General features: G+C 43.8%; 1 protein-coding gene across 1 annotated transcript; it reads left to right on the top strand.

The window, feature by feature from the left end:
- The first annotated feature begins 199 nt into the window (after positions 1-199).
- LOC119445310 (uncharacterized) lies at positions 200-20,787 on the top strand. The gene is made up of 5 exons (XM_049660560.1): positions 200-309; positions 758-879; positions 3,259-3,404; positions 19,826-20,388; positions 20,509-20,787. Exons 1-5 carry the CDS (start codon positions 213-215, stop codon positions 20,652-20,654), a joined length of 1,074 nt encoding a protein of 357 aa, XP_049516517.1. The 5' UTR covers positions 200-212; the 3' UTR covers positions 20,655-20,787.
- Positions 20,788-24,586: the final 3,799 nt, after the last annotated feature.

Below are 24,586 nucleotides of genomic sequence, written 5' to 3'. Positions count from 1 at the left end.
AGCGGGAAGCCCGCACTCTACTATCCCTCCTCAGAGTAGATGGGGCGCTGACTAGACCAACGTTTATAGATACTTTTTCAAACGTTGGACTGGACCTACTTGCCCACTCCCCCCATCCCCGGTATGGACGCTACTAGAACGCACACTGGTGCGCGCAAGTAGCGTCCGTTATAGTAGTGTCCGTTGGCAGACCGTCCGTTTGGCGATCGTTCATGGATTCTATTTCCGAAAAGCCAGCGGAAACTTTGGATTGGAATGCCGATACGGAGGTGCAGTTATTTCGCGCAATGAAAGGACATAAGCCAATAGGTAAGTGTAATCTTGCGACTTTCTGACATGTTTGTGCGAGTGTTGTCGTCCGTGAGCCAAGTGAAACTTATACAAAGAAACAGCGCCTTTGAACAAGAGGGAAGGGGGGGGGGGGGGGGGAGAAAAAAAAGCGACAGACTCGGCGCTTGCGTATGTCGTATACTATTTGTCCCGCTCAAAAAACGTGTTTCTTCGCATAACTATGTAACACTTAACCGACCTAATTTAGCACACTGTTGAAACAAGCTATATGCTTCCAGGTATTTTTTACTAGTTTTTATAACATTTGCTGGCGTGGTTGGAGTATGATTGACATTACCGATATATTGTCGTGCGCGTTTCATTGCCTGTAAATCGAAATTGGTACTAATTCCAATTGGTACCCAAGCAAGGCGCCACGATTTGCTGTGTTCGCACCGTGATAAATGCCTTTTCCCGCGTTACGCAGGCGTCAACAGGTACTTCCAAATGGCTTGCATCCACGAGAAGTTCAGCGCATCTCTTAACAAGGATATCTCATCACAAATAATATGGGACCGCCTCGACACATTGTATGACATGGCGGCTTTGGTGAGTGGCCTCCTTGTGCTCATGCGGAAGCATTCGGTAAAAGCATTTCTCGCGTTTTAGGTGGCTGACAAGGTGCCTAGCAGGCTACCTAGTTGTTCAAGAGTCCAGCTCGCATGGATTTAAAATGTACTTCTTTCTGGGGTTTTACGTGCCGAAACCAGTTCCGATTATGTGTCATGCCGTAGTGGAGGGCTCCGGATTAATTTTGACTACCTGGGGTTCTTTAACGTGCACTACAACGCAAGCACACGGGCGTTTTTGCATTTCGCCTTTATCGAAATGCGGCCGCCGCGGCCGCGATTCGATCCCGCGATCTCGTGCTCAGCAGCGCAGCGCCTTAGCTGACTGAGCCACCGCGGCGGGTAGGATATAAAATGTATCATTTGTTGGCAAATCACATCATTGTATGCAATCAAACATGTGCCATTGAGACCTTACACAGAATTGCATGTGCATGCTGTTGGCTTTAAGCAAGGTACTTGGCAATGTTCTCAAGCAATATGATCCCAAAGTGGAGTCATGTAGCTGCTGCAATGACTTAACCAACGATAACATATTTACAGCACCATCATCAGTATGAAGTGAAAATTGACAGTTTTTCAAAAGAAGCTGCAAATTTGGTTGTATTGGTATTCTAGACATCATTTCAAGCTGGTGACTAATTCTTGTAATGTGATTAGAATCTTAGACCAGACAGGGCACTAATAAATTGCATAGTCCAGTTTCGCAGGCATCCAATACGGGTTCATCTTGGATGCTTATCCTGGCTTTGTAATCAATGTTCTGTGAATGTTCATGAGCACTGCAGTACCGGCATTCAACAGATATGGTTATTCTTATATCCGTATCCATATGGATTACATAGGATATGGGTCAGATGGATCATATCCATGTCATCAATCAGGTAATCGAGAAATCTGCGGAGTACAATCAACCTATCTATATGGCTTTCATAGATAATGAAAATGCATTTGATTCAGTAGAGATACCAGCAGCCATAGAGGCATTGCGTAATCAAGGAGTACAGGAGGCATACATAAAGATCTTGGCAAATATACAAGGATTCCCCAGCTACCTTGGCTCTCCAAAAGTAGTAAGTTACCTATCAAGGAAGGGGTCAGGCAAGGAGACAATCTCTCTGATGCTATTCACTGCATGCTTAGAAGTATTTAAGTTCTTAGACTGGAAAGGCTTAGGAGTGAGAATCAATGATGAATATCTCAGCAGCCCTCAGTTTGCAGATGATATTGCCCTATTCAGCAACAATGGGGACTGATTACAACAAATGATTGAGAACCTTAACCAAGAAAGTGCATGTGTGGGGTTGAAGAATAATATGCAGAAAACAAAGATAATGTTCAATATAGCCTGGCAAGGGAACAAGAATTCAGAATCGCCAGTCAGCCTCTAGAGTCTGTAAAGGAATCGTTTATCTAGGTTATCCAATTACTCACAGGGGACCCTGATCATCAGAAGGAAATTTACAGAAGAATAAAATTTGGTTGGAGTTCATACAGCAGGCATTGCCAAATCCTGACTGGGAGCTTACCACTGTCATTGAAAATAAAAGTGTACAATCATTGCATTCTACCGGTGCTAACATATGGGGCAGAAACTTGGAGGTTAACAAAGAATCTTGAGAACAAGTTAAGGACCGCACAAAGAGCGATGGAACGAAAAATGTTAGGCCATACGTTAGGAGACGGGAAGAGAGTGCTGTGGATCAGAGAGCAAATGGGGTTGGCCGATATTCTAGTTGACATTCACAGGAAAAAATAGAACTGGGCAGGCCATGTAATACGTAGGATGGATAAGCAGTGGACCATTAGAGTTACAGAATGGATCCCAAGAGAATGGACGTGCAGTCGAGGACGGCAGAAAACTAGGTGGGCGGATGAAGTTAGGAAATTTGCAGGTGCAAGTTGGAATCAGCTAGCGCAAAACAGGGGTAATTGGAGATCGCGGGGAGAATCCGTCATCCTGCAGTGGAGACAAATATCGGCTGATGGTAATGATGATGATATCCTTATCCTAGGATCCCCTTTACCCTGATAATTTCTGGCATGTTTATTTTGGTGGAACCGTGGAGTTAACATGTATGTTGTGAGGGGATATTTTTTTGAAGATAGGTGTGGACGTTTCTTTTCTAAACTTCGTATTGTAATGCAGTAAGTGTAAGTGCCTCAAGGTACAGACAAAAACATGCGATTGAAACACTGGCACTCTGACCTATCACCTCAGTGGAGAACAGTGCAGAATATACAAAAAATTACGCATGGATTTTGACATTGCTGAGCAATGTACATGCCTTGATGTCATCCTTTCCTTTTCTGTACTTTTGGGGATGAAATCAACAAAGTGACAATAACTCTCTTGCAGCACGAGTCTGAGATTCTCCCATTTCCAAACCCCGAAATTGAGTTTGTGCTTCCTGACAATGATTTTGGAGACCTTCTATCCAAGCGTAAGGAAAAAAGTTCAGTTGACAAAGAATCCAGCAAGAGAGCTTCATCACCTGCTGCCAGGTAATGCTGGAGACAGCATTGCTGTCTTTTTTATCTGTATTGAACTGTTAAAAGTGCTTATGTATGCTGCATTTGCATGCAGGTTTGCATATATGTTTCTTAGCTAGTGATGCGTCTGGTGCTTGCTGTGCACAGCCTGTTGCAAGCAGAATAGAGAAGCACTGTAAGTGGCTGCTTAGAAAGGGTGTCAGATTTATTACATAAGCTTGAAAAGAAGCTTGCTGAAATAAGTCTGAAGGAAAAAATTAGAGGTTTATGGGATAACTCTGTGATGCTACATTTTATAAGACTAGTGCATTTTGTGATATAGAGGTAGCAGTACGGTCAATATTTGCATCAGGCCGTACCATGCTAATTCATCTGCACATGGTTGAATACATACAGGGTTTGTCAGTAATGAGACTGGGTCTGGTAAAAAGAATTTATTGAACCGATCGGTACATATTATTATAAGTCTTCGAAATAGTCTCCTTGGATGTCGATACACTGCTGCCAATGTGATTCCCACGCTGGAAAGGCTCCCTGGAAGTCAGCTGCCATAACCTTATTCAGAGACTCTGCGATAGCCCATTGTATGGCGAGAACATCGTCGAAATGGTGACTTTTCAGGCTTCTCTTGAGCTTTTGGTACAGGAAAAAGTTTTCCAGGCTAACATCGGGACTGTGTGGTGGCTGCGGCAAGGTCGCAACTCCTATTTGGGCCAGGTAGGCGGTCACAGCGAAGGCGGTGTGGGATGGAGCGTTGTCGTGGTGGAGCTTCCAGTGATTGGCGCTGTCCGGTTGTTTGTGTTTGACGGCTCTGTGAAGGCGCCTAAGCACTTCATTGTAGAATGAAGCGTTTGCGGTTTGTCCCGGAGGTACAAATGCAATGATTGTTCATTTGTCTTTTCAATGACAGAGGTAAGCTCCCAGTCAGGATTTGGCAATGTCTGCCGTATGCTCTCCAACCCAATTTTATTCTTGTGTAAATTTCCTTCTCATGATCAGGGTCCCCTGTGAGTAATTGCATAACCTAGATAAACGTACTCCTTTACAGACTTTAGAGGCTGACTGGCAATCCTGAATTTTTGTTCTCTTGCCAGGCTATTGAACATTATGTTTGTCTTCTGGATAATAATGTTCAACCCCACTCTTACACTTTCTCGGTAAAGGTTCCACACATAAAGCACCTCAAAGAGAAATACCTAAAAACAATGAACCCTCTTAAAATTTTGTCACATACAACATGGGGCAGTGAGTGACAGGAAGTGCCTAATGAAGGTGTACAAAAGTTTCATACGTACATGCTTAGACTATGGAGCCATAGCGTATCAATCTGCCAGTCTAAGCGCCTTGAAGATGCTTGACCCTGTTCATCTAGGTATCCACTTGGCAACTGGCGCCTTCAGGACAAGCCCTGTAGAGAGTCTCTACGTTGAATCTATTGAATGGTCACTGCATCTTCAAAGGTTGTAGACTAGTTTCATGTATTTTCTGAAAATACATGCAAACAATGAACATCAAACTTCTTAAACATAAACGATATGACCAGTGCCACCCTGTTCTACAACTGACCTGCAGTTAAACCGCCCTTCTCTCTGCATGTGAGGAACCTCAGTGATGAAATGAGTGTTCCACTCCTTGAACATAACCTAATGGCTCCAAGAAAGCTATTACTGCTGTGGCAGTGGCAGCAGATAGATTGTGACTTGTCTTTTGTAGAAGTCACAAAACATGCCCCTGACACACAGATCCGAATGCACTTCTTAGAAATTCAGGCAAAATACTCTTGCCCAGAATTCTACACAGACGCCTCAAAGTCGTTTGCCGGTGTTTCTTGTGCAGCAGTGGGCCCATCGTTCACGGAATCCGCTGCTCTGCACCCAGGAAACAAGTATTTTTACGGCTGAGGCTTGTGCGCTACTCTTGGCTGTAAAGTACATCGATATTATACAGATTCGTAACGCTGTTATTTATACTGACTCTTTAAGTGTAGTTAAAGCTCTATCATCGTTACAGAAACATAAAAATCCTGTAGTTGCAGAGTTTTGCTCGGCTCTATGCAAAGCTTACTCTCTCAACCTATCACAATATGCTGGGTTCCTGGACATAGAGGCATTGAAGGCAACATGCTTGCCGGCAAAATGGCCATATCCACAGGACAAAGTGCTAATAACACTTCCATCACTATCCCAGCCATAGATTTGAAACCATTTCTGCGGAAAAAACTGAGGTGCTATTAGCAGCGCTTGGGGGACACAAAACAAACAAGCTTCATTTAGCAAGTTGGCCACCTACAGCAAAAACATGGCAAACAGCGGTCACTCTTTGTCGACTTCGAATATGACCACACGTTCAGCACACATTCTTATCTCTTAACAGTGATCCCCCTCCCTTGCCTGTGGGAAATGTGGAGAGATGATAACTGTGCTCCACGTCTTGCTTGAATGTTGGGAAGTTGAAAATAAAAACAAAGTTCTTTCCTTCAGTCATACAGACAACGTATTGCATTACACCCGGCATTGTATCTTGGCAAAGACCTGCTCTTTGACATAAGATCATTGCTAGGCTCTTTAAATGATATTCGTCTACTAAATGTTATACGCCCATGCAAGCTGTAGCACGGTCTCGCAATACAGGCCTATGATGTGGCATTAGTATCTAGCACATGCCTCCAGGCCCTTGCACACAAGGGTCCTGGTGAGGCAGTAGTGTTGCTTGGAAATTATCAATAACTGTTTTAAACCTCTGTCATTTATATAGATAGCACACCTCACTATAGTCATTTTCATAGTTTTATCCCAAGTACATGTTTTACGCATCTATACAGTAACTAGTTTTAGGCCTCTATACAGCCGTGATACATCTACTAAGTGCTAATCATCGATTGATCACTATACCATTTCTTGGCGCTCTTTGGCCATACCTGGCCCGTGCGCCAGTAAACACTGTACATCATCATCATCATCAATTTGTTTCTATTGAAAAGAAAATAACAGAAAAAGAATACACAACGACAATTTATCACTACACTCAAGCACTTCTGGCGCACAGCAAGTGTCATCTGCTTGTGCTACTACGCAGTCAGTGTTGGTCTCGAGATTTCTTTTTGTGAGGACCATGAATCACGCTTGTGTTGTGGGCTGCAAACCTGGTGATTGGCGATATGTCAAGCTGCAACGTCCCTTTGCAAGGCAACAGGCGAGCAAAGGGGCTGCAGCAATTCAAGCTGTCAGTATCCAATCAGCACCAAAATCTACGCATTTGCGGCCATCACTTCATGGCGGAAGATTGCTACAACAATTGAGTGTTCTAGCATGTCCGGTATTCTGATAAATGCAGGCAGACTGGGCGTTGCCAGTTGGGTGGAGGCGCAAACGTGAATAGCCTGCAGGGTGCAGCATCTGGTTGCACAGAGCTCAATCAGAGCTCTGTGCACAGTGCGCCACTAGGTGGCTGCACTGTGCAGGCCTATTACGTTTATGCTAAAGCCCCTTCATCACAGTGGTAATAGTATAGAGGGGCTTTATGCCTCCGCCCACCCGTCAAAATGCCCAGCTCGCCTGCATTTACTGGAATACCGGACACGCTCGGCTCTACGACTGAACACTCGCAATGCACGCTGCTTGGATAGCTCTCACTGGTGATCGATGGCCAGGTGGCTAGTGGAGAGGTTGGAGAGGCTTCGCGTGCTGGCTCCAAGACACTGGAAGTAGATGACACGTCACATCGTGACACAGAGCCAGTGAAGGCGGAGCTTAGCCCCGATTGCTTGGAAAATGAGTTGAGAAAGAGCATGGCTTGGGCGGAGGCTAACTTGTAATTCTCCATTTCTCTCTTAATATGAGACACTTCACTTAAAGGGGCCCTGAACCACTTTTTGTCGAAGTGGAGAAAGACATTTGAAGTGAAAATAGGCTATTTTAGAAATACTTTGCCACAAAAAAGTACTTCAATGCATTCAGCAGAAGTGGAATTATTGGCAATCAAACACGGCATCCACTGTGCTCCCCTTCCTCCTTCAATGCCTTGCATTGCAAAGGCTACGGCGGAGTGGGGTGGGGCCACAACGCTCCACTTCGAACTGGGGCGGGGCCATAGTGCGCCCAGTTCAAAATTTTATTTGGATGTCAACGTAGACGCCAGGACTTCTGATTTTGGTGCCTATGACGCACTAAACGTAAGCCAAACGCGATTGTCCACAGCTAGTAAACGTAGATGCCACGACTTCCGATTCTGGTGCCTACGACGCGCTAAACGTAAGGGAAATGCGGTCGTCCACAGTGAGCAGCCAGTGGACTTGTGGCGGTACTACTCGGTGGCCGCGGTGTAGCCGACCACATCGACCAATAGCAGCCGCATATTGGAATGTGCTTTATTACATAATAAAGCACACAGAAGAGGGTGAGGATCATGGTTTCTGTTGAAATGAGAGCATTTGAAAAAACGGTTACTTCGTACTCCGCTTGCGAGCTCCACACATCGCCTACGACAGCAAAACTTGGCTGAGATGTTCACCGTAGCGTGTGCTACCCGCGGACCATGTGATTTCACCAAGCCTGAGGGGTCGGCCCCCTTAAATTGTGGCGTGAATGTTTTACTGCAGCCATACCCTACGGGTCTACAGCATTTGTCCAAATCATATCGGGGACCATATAAACATGTTAGGTGGGCATAATATGAACTATCATTGCTTACAAGAGGGTGGCTGCAAACATTGCATCAGGCTACTTTGTGTATTGGTATTGGTTTAACCCTTTTCGTGCTAATGTGTTTTTCCAGAAAAGCACCAAAATTTCCCCGCATTTTTTTGACTGATATATTGTGAACGGTGCTCGTTACTGCACGGGGGTAAGAGTCCTGCATTAATTGTGCCATTTTGTGCCAGCCCTGCACCAAAATACAAATGTCGAATGAATTTGCAGATTTTCAGACTTCATACAGAAGGTGCACATTCAGTGGCAATCACACAGCCATAGCCATGCATTGTCTAGCGTTTAGGCCTGGAATGCCTAAGGAATCCTTTTCAGCATCAGTGTCTTTGGCGTGGGTGTTTGGTGGCACCTTGGAACTTGGCCGCAGGGAAATGAAAATCGTTTTGTGCTGCAATTATAGTTGGGGAAATTTATACAAAAACATTACTAATGTTTCCACAAAATCTGGACACAAGCCACCAAGAAACCGGGACAGTACATGAAGCACCAAAATACATTGTTTTAATAGCATCAATATGTTTATCACGCTCTGGCCAGCAAAACACATGCAGCTTTATTCCCTACCATTCAAATAAAATGTTAAGTTTATCACAAGACACTGAGCTCAACTTGCTTTTTCTCCTTAAGGATAATCTTAAAGTTGGATAAACAAGAGCTCTTTTAAATGAATACTTGCCAATGGTTCTCTAAGATGCATACGTGTGGCTGACCATATAGAGCATATAGATTAAAATCGAAGGGAAGGAGCTAAGAAGTCTGAAAGGAACCCACACAAATGCTGCTTTTGTTTCTTGCATGGGCTCAGCATATGCAACATTGTGGGACTTTGCCAGAAAGCTCTTGCATGACTTCACACCCGGATATATTAGAACCATGTGCAGCATACACTACAGTACACACGAGACACAAAATACTACATGCCAAGTGGCAACATCCAGGTGGATTTATGGAAAATCTGTGACATTGCACGAGTGAATGCCCAGAATGGAAATAAAAATATGTACTAAATGCGATAAGGTCAACCTTTCATTTATTTAAGGGGGCACGCAGAGCAAATAATTGCGATTTATACCCCCCCCCCCCAAAAAAATGCGTTTTCAGATGAAAACAGTTTCAGGTTCCTTTACTATCTGATAACGTGCCGAAAAGTTTTTATCCTCATCAGCACAGTAGAAATGCTCAAAATAGCATTTTTTCACAAGCCGGTGACTCTGCCCATACAAGGATGTCCCGATTTCCTGCAGCTTTGCCGTGCTTGCGGACTGGCCACAGTTTATTCATTTATTTATTTATTTCATACTGCAGACCAAGAATTGGGCCAAGCAGGACAGGTACAAGCGGTAGGATAAACGTACAAACACAAAAGATAACATAGGAAAATATTACGCAATATGGAAACATCACATCAATTAATAGTACGTATCACCAATTAACAGTACGTAACATGGGAAAAAAATAACGCAAATGGAAATGCCAATTAACAGTACGTATCAAGGCTCTAAGTAGCAGAAAATTGGCTAAGATCAGTTAGACGGTTCCATTCTAACACAGTACGCGGCAAAAAGGAAAACTTAAACGCGTTAGTTTTAGCAAAGTACGGGGTTAAAGAATGAGTTTGGTGATGTCGTGTGTGTCTAGTGGACAGAGGAGATAAATATGCATGTGGGTCAAGGGCTAACTTATGATTAAGAAGTAGGTAAAGAAAGTTGAGGCGGTTCTTTTTTCGTCGTTGTTCAAGTTTTTCAATGTTGTTAGCAGCCATGAGTTCAGACGGTGAGTCTGTACTTTTAAATTTAGAATAAACAAACCTAACTGCCTTTCTTTGTACAGCTTCAAGTTTCTTTATGTTAGATTTAGTGAAGGGGTCCCATACAACACAAGAGTATTCTAGTTTAGGTCTTATATAGGTAAAGTAACTGAGAAGTTTAATGTTAGAAGGAGAATTTCTAAGCTTATGCTTTAGAAAACATAACTTACGAAAGGCGGCAGAACATATGTTGTCTATGTGTAGGTTCCAAGATAAGTCATTAGTTATTGTTAAGCCAAGATATTTGTAGCTGGTTACCTGTTGCAGTGATGATGAGCCAAGGTTATACGTAAAGTCAAGAGGTGTTTTTGTACGAGTTACAGAAAGATAAACAGTTTTTTGTACGTTTAGAGCCATACCATGTTCATTACGCCAGTTTAATATGTTATTAAGACTAAAATTCAATTTGTGTTGATCATTAGTACAAATAACTTGACGAAAAAGCACACAATCATCCGCGAACAGTCTGATTTGAGTTCCTGGTAGTACTACGTTAACAATGTCATTTACATAAAGTAAAAACAACAATGGCCCCAGAACACTGCCCTGGGGCACGCCTGATGTTACAGGAAGAAAGCTCGAATTGTTCCCATCTACTGAAACAAACTGGGCACGTTCCGTCAAGTAGTCTTCAATCCATGCTATAAATATATCTGGCAGATTATTGTCCTTAAGTTTCGTAATTAGTTTGTGATGAATAACTTTGTCAAACGTCTTACTGAAATCGAGGAATATGACGTCCATTTGATCATTCTTATCCAGAGCTTTTGCAAATGAATGAACCACTGTGACTAACTGATTTACGGTTGAATAACCCTTTCCGAAGCCATGCTGAAAGTTAGTATAGAGTTTTGTTCGAGGAATTCCGCAATGCGTTTAGATATTACATGTTCAAGCATTTTAGAAATTGGTGATGTTAATGAGATAGGACGGTAATTTTCTAAGAGTAAATGGTTGCGTTTCTTAAAGATGGGAACAACACGAGCCCTCTTCCAATCACTAGGTAGTTTTGCAGTTAACAGTGAACATCGAAACAGCACAATGACAAAGTGAGCAATAACTTCTGCATAGCGGCGAAGAAATACATTAGGTATGTTGTCTGGGCCACAAGATGATTTTGTGTTCAAGTTCAAAATCATTGAAACGACACCAGAGTATGATATGAATTCAACGTCAGTGCGTTGAAACACTCTTGGATGAGACGTAGTGAGACTTGTCTTAGCAAAGACACTATGAAAAAGGTGTTAAAATGCTCTGCTATGACTTTCAGATCTGTAACTGTTTTTCCGTTAATTAAGATCTGTGATACCTGCCTCTTGCCGTCACTTAGGAAGTTCCAGAACTTAGTAGGGTCATTTTTTAGAAAGTTTGGTAGGGTTGTTTTGAAGTAAAAAGCCTTTGATTCGCGTAAAGTGCGTGCCAAATTTATTTTAGGCTCATGAATAACAGCGGATCGTGGGTGACTCTTTTCAGTCGTTTCAATTTGCGTTTTAGATGGATAATTGGTCGTGTAATCCAGGGTGTGTTTTTAGCAATCTTTTTACATTTGGTCGGTACGAAAGTGTTTATGCAGTGATGGCACATTTCAGTAAATCGGCTCCATAGCGCATCAACATCACCGTCATGCTCAATAAAATCAGTGTAACAATTTTCCATGTATTCTACAATAGAGGCATCGTTAGATCTTGAATAATCCTTGAAGCTTCGTACGGTTGCACGTTTGGGAGTGACACAGTTGATTAGAGGAATAGTAACACTTACAAGATGATGATCGGACAGGCCTTTTTCAAATAAAACAGTATATTCATAAAAATCACGGCTTAGAAACACTAGGTCCAATATTGCACGAGACGAACCTTGTTCACGAGTAGGCTGTTTGACCACTTGAACTAGATCATGAGTAAGCATGATGTCAAAGATGGAGTTAGCATTTTTGTTCGATTTGCGGCTTGCCCGAAGGAGTTCCCAATCAACATTTGGTAAGTTAAAATCACCTATAAGAAATAGTTTTTATTCTGAAATTGTATCATGTGTTCTTGCAATTTTAGCAAATATTCAGGCGCAGCGTCTGGTGGCCTGTAGCATGCATATAGCACAAAGCAGTGATCCCAACAAGTTATTTTAATGCACAAACACTCAAGCTCAGTGACATCTGCTAAAACAATCGCTTGTATTGACGGCTTGATAAGAATAGCAACACCTCCACCCTTACTTGTCCGGTCCTTACGAAAGACACTGTAACTCGGCGGAAAAACTAAATCATCACTTATTTCATTTCGTAACCACGTTTCAGTGATTACTGTAATGTGTGGGTCGTATTCGAGTAGTGTAGCCTCAATAGAATCCTTTTTATTTAGAATGCTTCGTGCGTTTATATTTAAGATTCTTAAGTACTTATCCTACGTTTCGTTGCATTGTGGGTATTACGAGTAACTTTACGAGATGGATGTACATGTTTAGAGGAAGTGGAAGGGTTTATATTATCACCCTGGTATCTCAACTTTTACTTTGATTCTGCGCGTGGCATCTGGTTATCGGGCGGTTCGTGCCCGTATTGCCGTTTTTTCGCAACGGAACTTTATCATTTAAATCATGGTCCCAGACAAAAGGCACGTTGTTAATATATAGTTTATCGAATGCTAGTGAAACTTTATCTTTCTTGTCGCGGTTCAATTTCGCACTAGCCCACAATTTCTTTCTGATGTCACGAATTCTTTGTGAAAAATCTTCACCTATGGAAAGATTCGTGCCCTTTAGTTTAAAACCGCTTTTCAGTATTGCATTTTTACTTATTGTATCTAAGAGTTTGAGAATCACAGGTCTCGTCGAGTCAGGTCGTAGTTTTGCCTAGTCTATGTATACGCTCGATTTGAACGCTGTCAAGTTCAAGGACATCCTGAAAAATGCCTTTATTTACCGCAGTTTCAAGTGCTGTGTTTGTTTCGTCTTCGTTTTCTGGAAGTCCGTAAACGATCAAGTTTGACCGTCTACTATGATTTTCCATGGCATCTATTTTAGCTTCAAGTGCTTGAATTACGTTTTGCATGCAGTTAATCTGATCCTGAAACGATGTTACCCTTTCTTCGAGAGCGGAAATTGTATCTAATTTCTTCTCAATGTCTACCAGACGAGTTTCCTTGATTTCTTTAATATTCGAAGCAATTTCCTTAAGGTGTTTAGCGATTTGTGCCAAATCAGGACCCGGATTTTGTTCTATATCTCCCCCAAGCAACAATAATTTCCTGAGTGAATAAGTGAGTACATTTAGCTAGTTCACTCGTATGTAGCTGCAGGGGGCAAGGAGAAATAATGTGAGCTTACCACTGCTCGTGGTGATAGCAACCAAGGACAGTGTGAAAAGAAGGTGGCAATAGTCTTTTTTTTATAGCTGCCGCAACCTTTTCACGCCATATCACCCAGGGCCCATTTTGCATCATTTCTCTTAGCGCTCATTTCGCTCGAGCCAAAGCTCCGCTTTTGGATACCTTGTTTGGCTTCCCTGTGGGCTGGTTGTCTTATCGCTCCGCAATTCTTTCCAGGTAGTGCTTGGAAGCAGCAGCACATGCAGTGCTTGTCACGGGCAAAAGCCATGCATTTGGCAGCTCGAAAGTGGCCAGGAAAAAGAGAACGCTTACAGCTATTGTCACAGAACAAAGCCTGAATTGAAGAAGGCCCAACATATGTTGCAGAATAATTTTAGTTATGATAGATGCACATTGAATAAGATGACACACTTAAGGACTTTGGAAGTGTTCTTTCTCACAAAAGTTTGTGATTGCAAAAAAAATGTTGCGTAGCTTGCACTAGAGGCGCAATAATAAAGAGACAGCGGAGCTGATGGGCACCTAGCTGGTCTTGGCTTTTTGGCTAGGCTAAGCACTACCAAGCCATTCCCAGCATTTTCTTCAATTTATTGATTACTGATCAATTAGCCATCGAATGGCTATCGCAAGGTATGGGCCATGTATTTGGGCTAGGCTAAGCACTACTATGTCATCCCCAGCATTTACTGGAATTATTATTGATCGATTATCGATTAGGTATATATTGGATATCGCAAGATATTGGCTACGTATTTGGGCTAGGCTAAGCTTTACCCAGTCAACCCCAGCATTTTCCGGAATTTATTGCTTATTGATCGATTAGCTATTGATTGGCTATCGATGACTTACAAAGCTTAAGTAGTCTCAACCATGCTTAGCTAGACTTAGCCAGGCTCAGCTTCGCTAGTTCACAGAGGTATGTGCCATTGTGCTTGGACCCTTTCTGCACTACCGCCAGGAGCGGCCCACATTTTTTGTGGACGACTAACGGAATAACGGCTGGCTTAAACAGCTCTGCTGTTAAAGCTAGCGTTCTTGCATAAGAAAAGGAAGGCTTATCGGCAAGGTCTGCTTACTGGGGTACAGGGGCATAGCCAGAAATTTTTTTCGGGGGGGGGGGGGTTCACTGGCCCGACCGGGGGGAGGGGGGCAAGCTTCTGCTTTCCTCTACGTCACGTGATCGATAATACATATCGGTAGTTTAAGCACTCTATTCACGTATATCAAAGACATGGGACCGCCCCCCCCCTCGCGTGTGCGTGTCCTTGTGAAGAATTAAGTAAAAAGTAAAGTAAGCTCAGTAAATACAGTAAGTACGACAGGTACAGTGGGCGTTTGGAGCAATGGTCTCTCATCGCGCCACTGAATGGACCAGTCTTCGAAAACGCATCATTGAGAGGACCCGTGCGATCGGAGAAGACATCATTAATTGTAAATTTCCGTTAAGCGTAGATGGCGTCATCCTCGTCGGGGCGAAGTGCGTTTCACAAGTCAAGGACGCCTATACGCGTGAAAATGCACGTGTGACCAGGCTATACCTACTCCCATAGCAATAGCTTGTTCGCTGCGTCTTTGCGCTAGAAAACTTAAATACGCGCAAAAACGCGTGAGGCTTTTTTTTCGAAGCTTTCGTCGCCGTGCTCCCTCATACGAGAGGGTTGCATTTCGTGCGGCAAGTGCATGGGCCGCACTGTCTTCCGCTGTGTGCGAGCGCGCAGCCGTCATTTGCCTTTACGTCAACAGATTCAGAATTGTACAGAATATTTCACCGCACAGCATAGATATGACATGTGTACGCATTTTAAGTAGTGCGTGCAACTGATTTCTGCTTCACTTACGCCGGTGCAAACAGGAAGCGGCCTTGACCCTCACAGAATCTCGACTGATTGGTGTACTAGTGATGCAGGAATGAACTCCGCTCTTGTTCAGTGCATAGTGCACATAATCAATTTCTCAGGACGCGTGAACGCCGACGAGAACTGTCAGCGCCTGCAACAAGAGTTTACTTACGCTGTACTGCGCACAGCGGTAATTCATGCATGTCAGCTGTCTGTTTCGTGCATTCTGTGGCGAGTCGGTGGAATTTCACTGCTGTCATCAACCCTTTCGTGTGTACATTGCTGGTTTGGGATTCCACAATAAAACAGCAACTACCAGCCTTCCGTAATTGCTGGTTTGGGATTCAACAGCACAACAGTAATTACCAGCCTTCCGAAGGAGCGCAATCGCAAACAACAGACGTTTCTTGCGCAGACTAAGCCTACGTTCACACTTGGGAAGCGGCAAGCGGGCGGAAAGGCCAAAGCGGCCGGAAAATTTTTTCCGCGCCTGTCCAAGGTTGTTCACATTTGTTTTGCTACCGCCGCGGCCGCCGCTGCCATTTTCGTCCAGATCCATCTAGTCTGTGTACGTTTGTCGGTGTGGTGGCGCTCATTATCGCATTATTTCGAGCGGTATGTTCATTCATTGACCCACGTACCGTCATCAAAAGTGATCATCTTACGCTACTTCGCGTGTCATCTGCGACCTTCGGTAAATTCCTCGTTGGCGCTCCGTAATTCTCCTCACACGGGCACGGTAGCGCTGAGTCACAGGTTGGTGCCTAGGCGCGATAATATTTCTTCAATAGCTTTTATTTACAAGTTGTAATAACATTTCATCATTTCGTATTGTCGGCGCCTCCAGGACACCAAAGGGGCAACGGGAACACCACAGCTAAAACCCGGGCTGGCCCTTGTGTTGGGGCTCGCCAAAGCCTGCGCGTCCTACGTGAGACCTACGCTCTCAATCTATCGTCGCGACGAGAAAAGCACCCCGCGACTTCTGCAACATACCGTAGACGTGCGAGGAGAATTATGGAGCGCCAACGAGGAGTCTGCATAACTATTGTCTGCCTTGGAAGTGGAAGAAGAAATGGCTTTTATACTTCTACCTACTTGTTTTCTAGAAATGGACAATGACTAAACGGAAGACGCGGACCCCTCGGAAACGGCGGTGGTGGGTTCGCCTGGCTTTGCAAAAGCGCGAGAAGTTGGGTCGCGCCAAGGCTTCGTGCCGCACCTCCGGTCGCGCGACGTTGAATACTATCGCGAGTATTGCTGATAGTACGTTTTAGTGCCACTCTTGTCGTAGAGCAAGGGCTGGTTCTTGATCGCGTCGATCAGCATTACAGCATTCACTTTTGGTGCCATGTTCAATTTTACGACCGGTTGTTTACATGCTAATGCGGCTTCCTGTGAAGCAGAACTACTTTCCGCCGCGTTTCCGCTTCGCCATGGCGAAAAAAATCGGCCCGAGACCGATTTGGCTCGCAGCCTCTTTTTCTTCCTGTTTTGCCGCCTAGGCGGGCGGATTTTTGCAAGATTTTGCCGCTTCCGGCAGCTTCGAGACCAAGTGTGAACGTAGCCTAAGATCCTGCGCGATAGCGGCCTAACCGGCACCTGAAGGGAAGCGGCGGAAATGTATACCGGAGATTTCGACCACCTGGGGTCTTTAACGTGCACCTAAATCTAAGTGAACGGGCTTCGAGCGTTTTCGCCATCATCTAAAATGCGGCTGCCGCATTCTTTGCTTCATTTGTTGCGCATTTGTTGCTTCAGAATGCGGCCGCCACATTCTCGCCCAAAACTTCACAGAGTGTCAAAGCCTTGACAAACACCGTGACAGGTTTTTCCATATAAAGACATGATTCGCTGTAAATTACCAACCCAAACGGAAGCGCCCAGGAATGAAATTGTGATAGTAGCACCGGTTTCATGAATTATGTCAGCGCGAAGCGACGAGAACAAAGGGTGAGTAAGTGGGGGGGGGGGGGGTTGAACCCCTGCTGGGGTAGAATTTTATGCATAATGATGCTGTGGACTCAAATTATTCAGCTTCCAAAATTTTTTATATGAAAATTGAAATTTTGCCTGCAAGGTGGAAGTGCAATTCCTGGTGAAGCCAATTATGCAATTTTTATTCAAGAAAAAATTCAAGAAAGTTTGGGCTTTCTAATAATATACGCAATAATTCTAATGGATTTCAAAGAATTCCACTAGAGGGCACGTAACAACTTCCAGTGTATAACCGAAATTTTCTATGTGGCTTGGTGAGGCGCCCTTTAAAAGCTGTTCTAAAAGCAGACGCATACCTGTCATGAACCATTGTGGCAGGTATATAGGCAGAGGAAACCACTAGTGCTCCCTGACAAGGCTAAACTGTCACCTGCAGTTGAGTGGCAAAACGAGGTCAAGCATGTCTACTAAATAACTGGAAGGAATATAGAACATCTTGACAAACAGGACAATTTGTAATTTTCCGGGACACATCTTCAGGACCTTGATGAAGTTTACTACCTACCTACCCAGTGTAAATTAAGGACATTTCAGGTCCTAAATTAGTAGCTGAGAACGAGGCGCTAGCAGTTCGGTAGGTACATGCATGTACCTGACACTACCCGGCACTAACATTGGGACATTTCTTGAAACTGGGACATGTCTCAGAAATCCCAACTCTAGCTATAACACATTATGTATATTTATAGGTCTTGCACTTCTGCATGCTATGTGAATGAACTAAAAATTATTTGACCTACCGTAGTGGCTTAGTGGCTAGGGTGTTGTGCAGCTAGAAGTCACGGGATCAAATCCCAGCCATGGCAGTCACATTTCAATGGGGACAAAATTCAAAAATGCCTGTGTGCCATGCATTGGGTGCACATCTGGGAGGCCCCCCACTACGGCATGCCTCATAATCGGAGTGTGATTTTGGCATGTAAAACCCCAGAATTAAAAAAAAAATTTGAATTAGTGCTGTTTGTGGGGCAGTTGGTAAGAAAAGCTGCGCCATCAGCTGAGTGAGTAAATTTGTCATACAACATGTAGTTTATCAGTTTAGTTATACTGATGCATTTTAGTGCTCGCTTGTGTGCTGTATTGGTTAATTTGCATTTATTATTGGCGAACACCGTGCATGTAACTGTAAATGTAAATTTTTTGGCTAGTGTACCACGTTCAGTCCACTGGTATGACAGTTTAGCTCAGCAACACCTGTTTGCTTTTATGAAACTCATTGACCACCAATTTTTAATGGCAACCATGATTGTCACTCAAATTTGGATTCCATTTCAAATTTGTGAATTAATTACATTTTCTGCACAACCTAACAACACCAAATTGGACTTTTCTTCCACAGAACCTAAACCAGGGATCTTCAATTTCAGTTGTCAATTTTGGTCAGGTCTAGCAAAATGTCTTCAAAAGAGCAAATGACAAACCCACTTTATGCTACTGTGGGCTACCTGTTATAGGACGACACAATTGATTTTGAAACGACAAGAAAGGCGGCAGGATATGTGGCTTCCTCGTAGACACATACTAAGCGAGAAACATGTTTGCAGCATTCACAACAGCTTACTGTCAGAGCCAGCATAGCTAACATCATTGCCATCACAAGGTGGTAACAGCAATTTCTTGCATAGCATGACAACATTGCTCTGCTTTCAGTCTTTGATTATGAAAGCTCATTCAGAAGACAGTTATTTTACATGCGAAGCTAGTGGGTACAAGTCGCACCATGTTTTCGGCATTCTGGAGAATTGCATGCGTTGCAGGATGAACTAGAAAATTGGTTAGTCTAGGCGTGGGTCACCATCACGTTTACAATTGTTGCTGAGTCATTTGATAAATGCAGAATATCAAACACAATAGACCATACATAGGACATGTTGTGGTTCATAGACAGCAATAAAGTTCTGACCGAGAAGGATGACTGTGGACATTAAGAGTAAATAAATTTTCATTCTGTGAAGGTAAAGTGCACTGCTTTTGTCTTTTTCGTACTAAAGGAACTTACTGTCATTTCTACATTAGTTTTCAACTTTGACGCCATATAAAGTGGTGGCATGTTCATTTGGTGGCGTTTTAGAGCAAACACTGAAATGAATCAGCATTGTGTCTCGGCATTTTTCCACCTGTTGTTTAATTATTAGACTTGCCAAATAATTCGATCAGTTTTGTCCATTCTATCGGAGTCACATTAACAAAAGTCGACTGTACGATAGTGCACATCAGACGACTGCCTCCGAAACCTTTTTGAGAAAGTTGCTGCACTATTCTATTTAAGGAATTTCACACTTGTTCGCACACTGCCTTAAACATAGCAAGAACCTCACTTTCTGGCCTTCACAGATCCTCCATGGGTGGTAAATTGCGCGTAGACTTCTCAGCATCCAAGAAGCCTGAAGAAACCGGTGGCATGATGGGCAAAGGTGACTGGAATGCAGCCAAGTCTTCACCTGTATTCAGTGCAGGCGGGAAAATAAGGCGCCGTGAGGCAGAGGCAGCTTCCAGGCAAGGACCTACTTTTCTTGAACACCAAGGCATGACAAGGGTTTGCCACACTCGTTCTATAAACTTACTTACCAACGTAAATGTTTTTATTAATTGTAGCAATAAAGTGCAAGAGATTGGAGGTTACAGGAAGCTCATCGTGTCACCACAACTGTGCAACACTGTTTCTACATTATGAGCATGCAAAAAATGGCGTGACTATAATTTGCAAGAACCTGTGTTAAGCACATCTGCAGGTTGACATTTAAGTACACTTATGATGCAGGTCTGGGGCCAAGTCCACTTCAGGAACAACATCACGTAAGGCTGATGTGGGCACGCCAAAGCAGAGTGCACCCTCTACCAGCAAGTTTAAGCCAGAGCATGCACATGGCAAGGGTAAAAATGACAGCACTGGACCAAGTCACAAGTCTGGCTGGCTGGAGTCACCAACATCAAGTAATACCAAAGCACAGAGAGCTGATATCAGCAATTCAAACCAAGGTACACCAAGAATTAAAGCCAAATCAGACACAGAGCTGTCAAAGGCATCAGAGACAATGTCCGACAGTAAGCATCAAGACGGGCTGCGCGACAAGCAAAAGCAGTCCTTCACAAAGGGTTCCAAAGATGACAGCAAAGCAGATTCAAAGAATGGCAAGGCAGATTTCAAGGCTGAATCCAAGGGGGAAAGCAAGGATAATTCCAGAGGAGATCGCGAAGGTGGAGGAGGAGCCAAAAGGGACAGCACTTTAGCTGGAACCAAACGGAGTGAACCCTCTAAAGCAAAAGAACTGCCTGGGCACAAATCTGAAGGGAGAGGTAAAGCAGATGACGACACCACTCCAGGTAAGTTACTACAATGCATCACACCTGCATTGTGTTGAGCTGTCAATTTTTAATACAAAGCATGTAGCAATGCTATAGCTGTCTGTTCCATAGCCTGAATGATAGTCCGCTCTGTTTCAGTCAAGGGGTCCAGCAGGCAGGCGAAAGATGAACCACAGGAGACTGCACCCAAACGCAAACGCACCGCTCGACTCGATACTCCCAAGACCAACAGCTCGCAAGTCACCAAGTTTAGACGAAGGTGTTCCTGTTGCGACGAAAGCTAAAGAATGCTGTTTTCATAGCCATCATGTGTGTCTTTGAGGCATCGGCACCAGTGTAGCAAATACATGGGAAGTAAAGTTGAGACTTGAATAAAGCTGGAGAACCAGTGTGTGCCAATAATTAAAGCATGGTATTTAGAGTGCATGAGGCATATTTCTGGCATCCATTCTGCATGGTTTCAGGAAGGAAATCCATAATTTGAAGGCAATCGTAAGGTAACAGAAAAAAATTCAACAATTCACCAGGTATTGACAATTGAATGATTTGGTTTTCCCAGAAACACACCAGAGTGTGTCAGCTACCTGGAAGACCGGGAGAAGTTGGAGGAATTCTGGGCACCTGGGAAATTCAGGGAATGTTAAGGGAAAGTGATAGCAAACTGTCCACATTGAAAGTTCTTGTAGATTGGTTACCTCGCAGAGCTTTTCGGGGCACCCTAAGTCAGCTTTCCTGCAAAATTGTCCTCAATTGCCATTCAGAGGAAGTATTCACAAGTTGCATGCAACACTGACACACGTGTAACTTGCTATGCAGTGAAGCATCCTGTATATTGTGGGAGCACATTGATAGTGGCAGTGGTGAACCCAACATGTAGGGTAAGTGCCAGAAACAAACTGAGCAGCTTTTTAGGTTGGGCTGACTTCCCATAGCAGCCACGTAGCAGTCAATAAAGTAAGCTGTTATTTCCACCAGTTTATATTAGTGTAACAAGGCAAGTCTGTTGTGCTGTCACTCACAAAGTGAGGCAACGTGCATTGAGACATAGTCTGTAGGCCAAGGAATGGGCTGGATATAGCAGGCACTTGAAGCGCAGGGCTGCCATGACTGCTGCACTTACGGGAGCTGAAACATTGTTTTCTTTGAAACTTTTTCTTGTGTTAATGTCCGCTATTCTTTGTTACACTGTTGAAAACCGGCTGTAATGTGTCGTTCGCTACTATATAGCCACGATGTGGCATAATCTGCTGTGACGAGGGTAGCTTCAGCAGTGGTTTAAGGGGTTTTGTAAGATGTCTATTCCCTTTGAAGAAATGCCTGAATACAGCACGAGTTTCCAACATGGAGTGTGCAGTTGGAAAACACGATGGGAAGAACTGCATTGCAGTGTATTGAAAGCGACACATCTAGCACTCTTGCAGTGCTTTTTCAGGAGAAGCGCAATGGCATTGCAGTGCAGATCTGCAGTGGACCGACGACACTGCACGAGTGGAGCAGGGACCCCACTTTGTAAAGATTTTTCTCGCTTTAACCCTTTCAGACGCCACTTTATCCTGTTTGAAAACTTACTATCACCACATTTCTTGCATCTTCAAAATCATAGAAAGTTTACAGCTGCAGAAATGATTAAGAATTATCAAGTTTACAGAATGTGGACTCCACTCGAAAACTCACTACAGGAACATCAAATATGAGATCATTAACTATTTCGTGTATTTAAAGCTTGAAAAGCACTTATCCAGCCACTTATGCTTGGTGCATGACATTGTGAAAAAATGTCACAGTTTCGCCCTAAGGGCGAAGCAATGAATGCGATAGCAACACAGCAATGTCATACGAAGTAAGGTGAGCGGCTTTGGTAGCAATATGAATTGTAGTAAACATAAGCCGATTAAGTAAGCAGGTGTGCTGCGGCGTAAGTAGACCGACATGAAGAGAGACTCGATGACCACGAGGAGGCGCGTGTGAAACGGAGGTGTTGATGAGAAGCGCTTCCCGTGGGCAGCGCGTGCGAAGGGACACACCTGTAGCGCTGCACTGCCGACCCGGGCAGCATTGCATGTGTAGCGTGCGTTGGAAAATGTGGCCCGACTATTACTGATTGAACAAGCGTGGTGTGAGCGCGCACAAACAAACATGAATAGATCACACTGAAGGACTGCAGACAACGACTGTCAAAACGCTGGCAGCAAGCGCATATATACGCCGCAGCAGTGGGCGAAGGTACGTGCGGTCTATCGCTTCAACGGAAACTGAGCGGCGAATGCACGGCGCATAAAGGTCAGAGCCGTGTGGAGATAAGAGACGGTGCGGACGAGCGCGCGGTTGTTGGCAGCGTAGAAGTGCGCCCCCCCCCCCCCCCCGCGCTTCCTCCGGCGCTGGCTTCCCGCTTCCTTGCTTGCGCGTGGGTGATTGAGTGCGTTCGCTCTCCGTGATAGCGCGCGTCCCCGCACGCTTCCGCTCGGGCATACGGCGCGCGGCGAAGATTTTATCTATAGGGAACCTCACGGCGACGGCAGAAATCCGGTCGAAGTGTCCATATAATTGCTATCGCAATAAAACAATGAAAGTGAACCCACTACATACAACAACATACTCACACTAAGCAAAAACATCCAACCGTCCACCTTCCCCTGCATTTTACTAAAACATTTTCACATGTTATCCGAAATTGCAGCATAATTCCAATCATAAGTGTTTCAAGATCTATGCGACACATCTTAAATATTACTTTCATTCGTGCTTTTGCTGTTGATGCACTATCTTGGTGTACACAATTGTGTACCTAGTGTCTGAAAGGGTTAAAAAAATTAACCCTTTCAGATGCCATGTGCAAAATTTCGTACACATAATAATGCTTCAAAAGCAAAAGCACTCATTAAAGTAGTGTGGATTGTCTCGTAATATTTAAAACGTAACACATAGAACTTGAAATACTTCTGAATGAAGCTGTGCTGCAAGTTTGAGTAATATGTGTAAAGTGTTTCAATGAAATCATTTGGAAGCAAGAGGGCTGGGTGTTTGCTTCCGGTGTCAGCATGTCATGCAGCGGGTTCTCATTTATTATTTCTGACGCTGCACCATATCGGGCATCTTTTTCAAGTGGCTGGATAGAAAATTTTAAAGTATGCTAGATATGAAATAGTTGATGCACACATAACTCACATTCCAGTAAAGAGCTCTTGCATTGAGTCTACATTCTGTAAACTTGGGAAAACTTGCTGAGGAACTGAAAATACATAGTTCATTCTGCTACTCTGTTTTTTAACGATCCAGGAAATGCAATAAATCTGATGAAACTGAATTTTCAATGGACAGAACTTATTGGCTCCTGAATGCATTAAACATTGATTAAACTTCTTTAAAAAAGGTATTACATCTCCTGTTCTGAAATGCACTTTCATTGGTATTTCTATATTGAACCCAATGTGATATTTACATTACAAAAGATGGAAAGAGTGTAATTTTCTCAAATTTGGGACTATTGCTCTCCTGTATTTTGATATTTTAAGAATGCACTTCCCTATACACTATCTCAGTACCTTGCACCACTGTGGAAGCTGCAGGATGCCTTAGCTAATAGAAAGGCTGAATACCCCTCAAGATGTGTTCATCAGTGCTGCATTGTCTGCTCAGCATCCTCCTTACCCTCCTACCGACACATGCTCAACATTTAGTGAATTGACACAACAAATGTTTTGGTCTTGTAACCATAAGCTGCGTTTACAGGAATGCGACAGTGGGACTTCACTTCATATCTATGCTTTCTCAGGAGTTCTTGCAGCCTCTTTAGCTAGTAGTAAGAGCAATGCCTCTATAATTCACATACGCCGCATCATCTGCTTGGCATCTGTTCAGTGTTCGTTCACCACCATCATCCTACACCATACTAGAGCGGAGTAGTAAATTAATGATGCAGTGAACAACTGGGTCTTTATAGCATTCCACATTGTCAATGCATCATTGGTGCTAATGCTGTGACAATCTGCTAACTGCAAATCAAAACACTTTTACGGCAACAAGGTGACGAGTTGGGCTAGTAGTTTGAGGTTCATATTTGACGTAGATTGAAGCCACGGAAGACGTGGACACAGAAAGGAAGTAGACAGGACGGCGCTTGCTCCTTGTCCTGTCTAGTTCCTTTCTGTGTCCTCTTCTTCAGTGCACTTCAATCTAAGTCAAATATAAACTTTTACGACTCGGCGCCACCTGTGTA

The sequence above is a fragment of the Dermacentor silvarum genome, chromosome 1 (genome assembly GCF_013339745.2).
Source record: "Dermacentor silvarum isolate Dsil-2018 chromosome 1, BIME_Dsil_1.4, whole genome shotgun sequence".
NCBI lineage: Eukaryota > Metazoa > Arthropoda > Arachnida > Ixodida > Ixodidae > Dermacentor > Dermacentor silvarum.
The sequence above is the reverse complement of the archived record's forward strand: the minus strand, read 5'-3'. Positions and strand labels throughout refer to the sequence as shown.

Coding starts and splice junctions, on each gene's coding strand:
- LOC119445310 (XM_049660560.1), top strand. CDS start 213: ATGGATTCTATTTCCGAAAAGCCAGCGGAAACTTTGGATTGGAATGCC. Junction 880..3,258: donor TGTATGACATGGCGGCTTTG/GTGAGTGGCCTC, acceptor ACTCTCTTGCAG/CACGAGTCTGAGATTCTCCC. Junction 3,405..19,825: donor GCTTCATCACCTGCTGCCAG/GTAATGCTGGAG, acceptor CTTATGATGCAG/GTCTGGGGCCAAGTCCACTT.